This window comes from Rutilus rutilus, assembly GCF_951802725.1.
Source record: "Rutilus rutilus genome assembly, chromosome: 5".
NCBI lineage: Eukaryota > Metazoa > Chordata > Actinopteri > Cypriniformes > Leuciscidae > Rutilus > Rutilus rutilus.
The window spans coordinates 46310090-46321105 of NC_140213.1; the positions used below are offsets into that span (position 1 = coordinate 46310090).

At 35.1% G+C, this 11016-nt stretch overlaps 1 protein-coding gene across 1 annotated transcript in view; it reads left to right on the forward strand.

The window, feature by feature from the left end:
- The window catches only part of LOC311291141 (uncharacterized protein), a gene marked incomplete at its 5' end in the record, with an annotated part of 68939 nt that extends 58266 nt beyond the window's left edge, over nt 1-10673 (forward strand). Inside the window, 4 exons of the mRNA XM_084410014.1 lie at nt 4989-5162; nt 5947-6108; nt 8024-9478; nt 9823-10673. Of these exons, the coding sequence (XP_084266140.1) occupies nt 4989-5162; nt 5947-6108; nt 8024-9062 (1375 nt within the window). The 3' untranslated portion in view covers nt 9063-9478; nt 9823-10673. The remainder of the gene's footprint in view (nt 1-4988; nt 5163-5946; nt 6109-8023; nt 9479-9822) is intronic.
- Between the last annotated feature and the right edge of the window lie 343 nt (nt 10674-11016).

Genomic DNA, 11016 nt, shown 5'->3' on the forward strand with positions numbered 1-11016 from the left:
GCGTGAGTGAGTGAGTGCGTTTGTGTGAGCGAGAGTGTGTGTGTGTGTGTGTGTGTGAGTGCATGTGTATATGTGTGCGTGTGAGACGGCACACGATGACTGGTCGGAAAGCAGCGTGTAGTCTGACATGTTTCTTGTCCACAACACAACAAGATTTTAGGAGTCAAAATCAAGTAATCTGACACAGTGACTATCGTAACAGACAAAAAAATCCTGTAATCTGAACCAGGCATAAGTCAAACGGATCGTGCCAAAATCGGGCTAAAATCCTGTAATCTGAACCAGGCATAAGTGATAATATTAGTTAAACAAATTAGACAAAACTTAACGTACATTCGATCCATCCGACTTGCGACATTTCCATCAGATTTCGTTTAGCAGCGTTGCGCATTTGAACCAATCGCACACGTTTACATTGAGCTTTATGAGTGTGATGGCCAATCAGAGGCATTCAGATTAGTCATCGCTGAAACGAAGAGTTCTGTTCAGTGCGTGCGCTCTCTCACTGAAACTCGCGAATTCTCCCATAATAAATAACAAAGTGCAGAATCGATGTAAGAGATTCATGTCGCAGTGTCGTCAGCTTCCCTGATTTAATGGGAGTGTCTGTGAGAGTGCTTAAACTCAGGCTAGACTCAATATACAGCCTCACGATCGCTCGCTCTGCGTAGCCTATCTGTAGCGTGCTCATTGTACGCAAAAGTATTTTTTTATGTGAATCTGGTACGCAAAATATACCCGTTGGATAGAATTGGTTGGGTGTCTATATTTCGTATCATATGCATGCTAAAAAAGTATTGGATGCACGTAAAAGGTCATTTATGCGTATAAAGAGCACGCAAAATTAAAGCATGAGCTCATGCTATAGATACGCAGTACCAGGAGACTGGGCTCGATTATGTGTAGTCTTCATTTTCTAATGCATAAAAAGCATTAAAATAATTCATAAGTTGTTCTTATAGTGTTGTATCTGTGTAGCCAGAATATGGCGTGCACTTTCCTTAAACACAAAAACATTTTTATCGATTCTATTAATCAAGAGCATTAATTAACAATAATGACCCTGTAATGAGTTCCTGTTAACTTTATAATTTATGAGTAAAATTAAACAGTCTGTGTAAATAAACATTTATGCTATTTCAGATGCAGCTTGTTCCACCTTTGCAGTGTAAAGATGGCTTTTGTTAATTATACAATTTGATTGGTAACAGTCTATATAGTATTCTGATTGATTTAAGTAAAGACAACACAGTTAATCATAGAAATTGCACTTATGAGGGAAAGAAAATGCCTCTGGAAATCAATTGTAAGGAAAAGTTAATGGAAAGTTCATTTCTGACTCTGGTATGGGGTAACTAACGTCTGGCAGTTGCAGTTTGTACTTGGATGTAAATTGCAGAAATGAAAAAAATAAATAAACAACTGTTCTTGGGGAATTCAAATAGGGACGTTATCATAGTTATCCAATGAGATTAATAGTAAATAGGAGGCAAATCTGTATTTATATCTCTAATTTTGTATTCCAAAAGTTTGTCTCTGGCACTGCCACCTTGTAAAGTTACTGTCAGTGTTACTGGACACTGTTATTTACTTTGACTAACATTGTTGCCTCTCACTGGTGTATGTTAATCCGTTGCTACACCGTGTAGTTCTGAGGGTCAGACACAGTATTTTATCTGACCGTCTTACTGGTGTGTCAGCGTTATTTAAATAAATGCTTATTTTTGTATTAAACCACATCGCTTGTCATTAATTAGCTAAGATATGCTGTGATTTAAAATGTGAACATGTATTTTTATTCTTATTTTACACGTATACACAGACGTTTCATGGAACGTTAGGTCATAAATATTTGCCTCAAAAGTCATGGAAAAGTCGTTGAAATTTATTTGGTAGAAATGTGTACGAACCCTGATAACAGCAAAGATAAACTAGACTGGTATATTCAACCTGATTAATTTTTCTTCACACATTCTATTAATATTTAACTAGAAAATATTTCTAATTTCCTGTATGTACTAATTTCATTAGCAGGCTAGCAGCACTCTTAACAATAGCTATGTTTTCATGATCCACCTATATGCACATTTTGAGAAATTGCTTAAAAAAAACACTGGATGGAAATACCAAGATGTGCATAAATTATAAAAATTGTTCATAAAAACCTGAATTGGATGAATTTTTTATTAAACAAGAAAACATGCATAAACCATGATGGAAACACATTTACCAAATTAATTCCTTGATGCGCATTAAACAGTCATGTGACTGCACAATGAGATGACATAACTGGACTAACCAGTGGACTGATCTTGTTGCACAGCATCTGAAATGCTGTTTTGGACCTTCAGAAATACCTGAATCTGTTGTCAAAGTTGTTCGGTATAATTACCAGAACCACCTTCCCTGACTGCATTACTAAAAAGCAGGTCTCCACCTCCAAAATCAAGACAACACGTTTGTTTCATCTGCATGCTCTGAGATGCAAGTAATTTATTAAATACAGAAATTATAATATACAATGGCTTCTCCTACTTTTCTTATTGATATCTAACACCAGTTTATCAGGAAGTGACAATTTTGTTCTCTTCAACTCACTGGACGGAAATGCTGCTCTCAAATGTTTCATGTGATATTCCAGTTAAATTCAAAACTTTGGATGGAAACATAGCTAATTATACATTTGGAATCTTAGTATTAAAATACCCCTGTGGTGAAAAAATATTTATATATATATATTTATATATATATATATATATATATATATATATATATAGTTAAAGCATATTAAAAACTCCAAACAGACATATTAAGACCAAACGTATGCAAATTCATCAGTCTAACCCTAACCCTAACCCATTGCTGGGTATTTTCTCCTCAAAACTGCAATTTACCAAAGACAGTCTCAAAAAAGCAGTTTGAATGGAGGCATGAACTAATTTGCATATCAACGGACTAGTCACCTTTATATAGCCCTTTTTTACAATACAGATTGTTTCAAAACAGCTTTACAGTGATAACAGGAAAATAATGCAACAAAGTTTGTGTCTAAAAGAAACAAATCTAGAGGAAAATAGTGTCATAGTCCATCTTAAGTAAGTAAAAAGTTATTAAGTTAATTTAAATATATAGCCGCTCTGGAGAAAAGTGATGTCATCGTCCAGCTCAGTTCAGTTCTCATATAATGGTGTCAATGCAGACAGATCAATAATATTGTTGAATATTAAATTAAATGTCCCCAACTAATCAAGCCAAAAGCCAAAGGCGACAGAGTTAGGGTGTAGAGTTACATTCAACTGATTTTAAGGCATAAAGAAATTATTTTCATAGGACAAAAAATGTTTCAGTATGTCATGTTGATTATCAAAGATGGGATTTAATGGATACAATTATTGGCTACAAAGGGACTTAAAGGGTTAGTTCACCCAAAAATGAAAACTCTGTCAGTAATTACTCACCCTCATGTTGTTCCAACCCCGTAAGACCTTCGTTCATCTTCGGAACACAAATTAAGATATTTTTGATTAAATCTGAGAGTTGTCTCACTCCTCCATTGGCTTCTAAGGGACTGAAACTTGCTGGCCCAGAAAATGTAGTAAAGAGATTGTTAATATAGTCCAAGTGACTACAGTGGCTCAATCTTAAGTTTATAAAGTGACGAGAATACTTTTTGTGCACAAACCCCCCCCCCCCCCCCCCCCCAAATAACGACTTTATTCCACTATTCATTTCCTTCTCTCTCTGGGCCTTGAGTTTTTTCACGTAGTGTTTTAGCGCAGTGCGTCTGTGTACGTGAGAGGCCCAGAGAGAGAAGGAAGTGAATTGTGGAATAAAGTCGTTATTTTTGTGTTTTTTTTTTCCAAAAAGTATTCTCGTCGCTTTATAAACTTAAGATTGAGCCACTGTAGTCACTTGGACTATATTAACGATGTCTTTAATACATTTTCTGGGCCAGCAAGTTATAGTGTCTTAGAAGCCTATAGAAGCCTAAGTGATCCAACTCTAAGATTTAATCAAAAATATCTTAATTTGTGTTCCGAAGATGAACGAAGGTCTTACGGGGTTGGAACAACATGAGGGAGAGTAATTACTGACATTTTTGGGTGAACTAACCCTTTAATATGCTGGCTTGATGTTTATTACAAACGACGACATTTAACGTACATTTATTTAAAATGTCAGAAGTCAGAAAGAGCTTTATTGCCAAGTATGTTTGCACACACAAGGAATTTGCTTTGGTGACAGAGGAAGCTTTCAGTTCACTGAGACAACAGCAGGACACAAATAGTAAAATACAAGATAAATAATTAAGATATGTGAAAGACACACATATGTATATACTGTACATAACAAAATAAACAAATAGACCATCTGTACAGGTGTGCAATATACAACAGAAGATTGTAATTTACACTGAGTGTAATAATAATGTTGCTTATTAGTTACGAACTAATTACAAATGCTGTAATTATTAAATCTTCTCTTTATGGAAATGAAGTTGAAAGATAAATTACACCAAACAAAAATTTCCCACAAAATCTGACTTGTTGTCTTCTAAATCATTATAAGCTTACTGTTGTGAATTGGGTAAGGTTTTTCTTCTGTACTGCAGCTTTAAGTACAAATTGTATTAGTGATGTTAAACTACACAAAATTGACTTTAATTTAAATGTATTCATTATTTTCTTCATTTTTGTCACGTTAAAAATCAGAAAATAGTCTGAGTTATATTTCTAATAAATTTGTTGATTCAGTTTTTCAATCGGTTTTATATTGAACCTGTCTTAATGTACATTTATAACTCATATAAAGTTGTTTTAATTATTACCTGAGTTATAACTAGTTTCCTTCTAGTTATGTTTCTTTCATGGTTTACGGTTATATAATTAAGTTTCCATGTTGTTGTTGTTGATGTATTATATTGTATGACACTTACTCATGGTGAATTTACATATATTGGAGCCATTGTTGTTTCTCTTTGTCCTCAGTCTGTGTGGATGCAGTATTACAGTGAAACAGTGCTATCTCCTGACTGAAGGAATGTGTTTAAATCTTTCACACCTGAGAGAGCTGGACTTCAGTGGGAATCAAATAGAAAACAAAGGACTGGAGAACTTGTGTGAAGTACTGAAGCATTCTCAATGTAAACTGGAGATATTGAGGTCAGTAATGTTCACATACATGAATCAAAATGCTTAAAATCACTTCTACATAAAACAATTTAACCAAATCACTTTCACTCAATATCTCATGAAGAGCCTGAGTTTACATTATTTTTATGGAAAATAATTTTCCATAGTGATCTGATGAAAGCAGGGTCTTAAATTGACACCCACCAAGTACCAAGCGCAGGTCAGTTTTGGCCATAGTGGCAGGCCAGTGGCAGGTGATGATTTCATAATCCATTAGCTTTATACTGTATGTGCACTGTGGCACAATGACCCTCTGTCAGTCAGTAACTTCACAGTCTTGAAAAATGTAAAAGTGTGATGAGATGATTTCAGCCACAGTAAACAGCAGTGGGATAATTGCATGGCTAAGTTGCCTAGAAACACATGCATCAAACCAAACAGAGCTTAAAGTACAGTAATGTGTAATTTAATTAGCTGATATTAGTAATTAAATATTAGTAGACCAGATGTGAAGCAGGTGTGAAACATTTTCCAATCAGCTTCTTTATTCTGCTGAGCTGAAGAGTGCTGGGCTGAGGAGACACCAATTAAATGATAGCCTTGAATAGTTAGTGTAGCTTTGAGCAAATCAGGCAACTGTGAATTCTCCTGTCTGATTTGATATTGATGTAAAATTTATGTAGGTGAATTTCTCTGCCACTGGAAGCCTCTCATCACATGGATCTCTATTGAGATGACTGATTTTTTTTTTTTCTGCAAAATTGAGTTGAAAGTAAAAAAATTATAATTACTCTGCCTGTTTGTCTCTTTCTAGTCTAAACGACTGTGGCATTACAGATGTTTCTTCTTTAACTCAGTCTTTGACAAACACAAAAGCACTCCAGTTTTTAAAAGAGCTTGATCTGAGTAAAAATACCATCGGATCCTCCAAGCAGAAGCTCATGGACGTGATGCAGAACTCAAGCTGTAACCTGAGGTGAGTAAACATCCTTTTGTTGCAGTAACACTAACAAACATAGGAATGCACATTTAGATGTATTATATTTAAAATACAAATACAGGGTTTTGCCTGCAGTGAAAATATTTTGGCTTCCACCTAAATTAATTTTTGTCCCACTAAAGCTTTATTTGATCATCTATGTGATATCTGAAATAACTGATTTTATTTATAAGCTTAAGGTGATTAAAACTGTGTGAATAAAAATGCATTATTTCTTTGTTCAAATATCTACAGTAACTCCACATTCTTTCCGTTTGTATCAAATGCCCTTTCAAAGAAACATTCCAGTGATCTTAGTTGGATTATCAGTTGCATGAGGGCTAGCATGTTATCTTAGCATACCGTAAAAGCACAATCATTTATCACATTAATATCATGTTTTTCTTCAATATAACATCAGTCGAATGTTTAAAATAACTCCCTTCTGTGACCTGATGTGGCATCTTATTACAGAATGATGGGAAAATACATTAATTTATAGTATTCTTTAAAATAAAGTCTATACTGTCTTTTCCTGTGTCCTCATAAACCAAGTGGCTAAAACTAAATATACTAAACTGTTTGTTTTTTAGGAGCAAATTTGGAGTATCTAACTCTAGCGCCACCACCTGTCCAAAGTTGCATTCACGTTTATGCTAATAACGAAAAAAAATTTTTTTTTTATTTCATCATGAAAATGTTTCTGCCATTCTGAATTTTCCTAAAAACCTACTTTTTCGAACTGCTCCTAGGCCGTTGCTCCAAATTCCATGAAAATTAAACCAGATCATCTCAGACTATGCCGACAAAAAGATAACTCGCAAACTAATTTTACGGAGTGTTTGCGAAAATAGACATAAGGCTGTATCTCCACATGCTTTATCGTATTCAGACCAAACTTGATACATCATCACAAGCATGACCTGAGGTTACATGCTGCGTTTCAGCACAGCGCCACCTACTGGTGCAGAGATACGTGCAGATTATACACTTCTGAACGATTTGCCCAAAAATCATATTCGCATTCACATCAAATTGTTTGTGATTGGTTTGTGCAACTTTGTGATTTAGCACAATATCTTCAAAACCGTTAGTCCGATCAAGACGAAACCACCGTAGGAACTTTGTGCTTGGCCCTGATAATTGCTGCTTGCAGCTTTATTTTGTTTTGTTTTTAGAAATCCAAAAAATGCAGCAAGTTTTGTGTGATGGGTAGGGTTAGTGTAGGGGGATAGAATATACGGTTTGTACAGTAAAAAAAAGTCTGTGTGTGTGTGTTCCGGTAAATCCTACGGTATTGGGAAAAATGTACCCATAAAGATATAAATATCTGACATCCTTGTCCTTGTGGGGATGTTTTTTTGGTCCCCATGAGGAAACATAAATCATACAGAATAATATTTTTGGAAAACCAAAAATGCAAAAAAAGTGTGATGGGTAGGTTTATGGGTAGGGTTAGTGTAAGGGGAGAGAATATACAGTTTTTTTACAGAATAAAAACAATTATGCCAATAGAATGTTCCCATAAAACATGGAATCCCAATGTGTGTGTGTGTGTGTGTGTGTGTGTGTGTGTGTGTGTGTGTGTGTGTGTGTGTGTGTGTGTGTGTGTGTGTGTGTGTGTGTGTGTGTGTGCGTGCGTGCGTGCGTGGATGACCGTGTTCATCAGCCACCACAGAAGACCATTTTTGACCTAGGAAAAACCCTGACATATTTAGAAATGTTTGTATTAAGTTTTGTATTAAGTGAAAGTGTGTATGCCAAATGATGTAAAATCAGTAACTAATCGGTTTACAGGAATCTAATGTTAGTTTCAGTCTATTACACTTTGTACTTAATTGAAATATAATAATTAATTTGCAACTTGTTCCACTCAACACTGATTATTTTCTCTTCTATTTCCTCCTCTCAGCCTCGTAGAGGAAGAAGGCATGGTTACAAAATTAATCAAAGGCATTGGTGGATGGTTAGGTTTGTCTAAACCCGCGGATGGACCTGTGAAATCAACAGCTCAAGAAAAGACAACATCAGATGAAGGATCCTCAGCGGATGAAACTGTGAATTCAACAGCACAAGAAAAGACACCATCAGATGAAGGATCCTCAGCGGATGAAACTGTGAATTCAACAGCACAAGAAAAGACACCATCAGATGAAGGATCCTCAGCGGATGAAACTGTGAATTCAACAGCTCAAGAAAAGACACCATCAGATGAAGGATCCTCAGTGGACGAAACTGTGAATTCAACAGCACAAGAAAAGACACCATCAGATGAAGGATCCTCAGCGGATGAAACTGTGAAATCAACAGCACAAGAAAAGACAACATCAGATGAAGGATCCTCAGCGGATGAAACTGTGAATTCAACAGCTCAAGAAAAGACAACATCAGATGAAGGATCCTCAGCGGATGAAACTGTGAAATCAACAGCTCAAGAAAAGACACCATCAGATGAAGGATCCTCAGCGGATGAAACTGTGAATTCAACAGCACAAGAAAAGACAACATCAGATGAAGGATCCTCAGCGGATGAAACTGTGAATTCAACAGCTCAAGAAAAGACACCATCAGATGAAGGATCCTCAGCGGATGAAACTGTGAATTCAACAGCACAAGAAAAGACACCATCAGATGAAGGATCCTCAGCGGATGAAACTGTGAATTCAACAGCACAAGAAAAGACACCATCAGATGAAGGATCCTCAGCGGATGAAACTGTGAATTCAACAGCACAAGAAAAGACAACATCAGATGAAGGATCCTCAGCGGATGAAACTGTGAATTCAACAGCACAAGAAAAGACAACATCAGATGAAGGATCCTCAGCGGATGAAACTGTGAATTCAACAGCACAAGAAAAGACACCATCAGATGAAGGATCCTCAGCGGATGAAACTGTGAATTCAACAGCTCAAGAAAAGACACCATCAGATGAAGTCCTCAGCGGATGAAACTGTGAATTCAACAGCTCAAGAAAAGACACCATCAGATGAAGGATCCTCAGCGGATGAAACTGTGAATTCAACAGCTCAAGAAAAGACACCATCAGATGAAGGATCCTCAGCGGATGAAACTGTGAATTCAACAGCACAAGAAAAGACACCATCAGATGAAGGATCCTCAGCGGATGAAACTGTGAATTCAACAGCACAAGAAAAGACACCATCAGATGAAGGATCCTCAGCGGATGAAACTGTGAATTCAACAGCTCAAGAAAAGACACCATCAGATGAAGGATCCTCAGCGGATGAAACTGTGAATTCAACAGCTCAAGAAAAGACACCATCAGATGAAGGATCCTCAGCGGATGGACCTGTGAATTCAACAGCTCAAGAAAAGACACCATCAGATGAAGGATCCTCAGAAGGTTCTTGCTATAATACTGTAATAAATGAATACTGTGTGTGCATGATGGTAATTTTAGCGAGATGTGGCTTAAAAGCAATTCATAAATAGTAACACTGCAAAACCCACAGCTATTACAAATTCAAGCTTTTCATACCTGTATTGTATAGTACATTTAAACAGCTTTAAATAGCATTGCTTTAACAAATGTACAGTTTATTATACTAGCTCTGTATTTTAAAAAAATTATCAGGCTTAGAAATTAAATATTGCAGCATTAATAGAAACATACATACACATTGTGAGTTATGTTGACTGGTTATTTGACGATTTAGAGTTCATACAAGATTTTTTGCTTTTTTGCAGGTGAAATGGAGGAGGGAGATGAGTCTGATCTCAGCAAAGAGGAAGATGAGCCTGATCTCAGCTCAGATGTGGATTATCATGAACATGAGTCTTCAATTTAAGACCTTCATCATAATGATGTTGGGATTAAACACCTCAATAATGAAGCAATTAAAACATTTCTTATTATAATTATGAAATTTAGCAATTAAATATGTTAAATTATATAAACAGTCTAAAATTAAAATGACATCATTGTGTGATACATATGCAAAGATTTTAATCTGTCAAATCTGTCATAATTATGTATCTTTTATATTATTTACTTTGTTCTTTGCTTTACTGTGATCTGTTTTACAATTATATTTCGCTTACATTTTATATACAGAATTTTTTTTTTATACATTATTTATTTGTATGAAACTGTCTCTCTGCTTTGACTGACATACAGATAATGCCTGTTATCACCCATAATCCACATTTTAAGTTGTAGCTTTCTCATTCCTCAGTCTAGATATTCTATCCAGTGCTTTTTGATCAGCAATTATAATTTTCTCATTTGCCATTGTATTGTATATTTACACAATATGTTAGCATAATAAAATGCAAGTTGTTATAGAATATGCAATTATTCTATTATAATTATGCCTTTTTGTGTATATGAAGCACTTATGTATTGTAGTCAATCATAATTGTAACCTTATATAATGGAAGTGTCATATCAAGAAAGACACTTGTAATAATCATTGTAATATATGAAGAAATGATTTATGAAGAAAAACTGTAAATTGTTGTTGTAAAGCGATTTAAATGGTTTATAAAGAAAAACATAACACTTAATGTTTTCAGCATTTATTAAAAAGCATAGTATAAGAAAGAGCTTTGCTATTTTTGTTTTGTTTAAAATGTATTATTTTGTAAATAAATGTATTCCTGAATTGGAGTGTAACTGGTTTTAAGATGCAATTTCTCGAGCTCGCCACTAGAGGTCAACACAATATCGTGAAGAATAAGTTTTATATAATAAAACATCAATAGTAGCCTACAAACAGAAATAGCACTAATCTTTTTTGTAGTTTTTGGAAGTGAACATTCACCAACAAGTATTAGTGAAATGTTGCACTTTTCTTTATGAAAGACATAAATTAACTAATTGTGATATATTTTGTATAGGGAAAGTACAATTAAGACTTACAGACTACGGATTTCAATCAA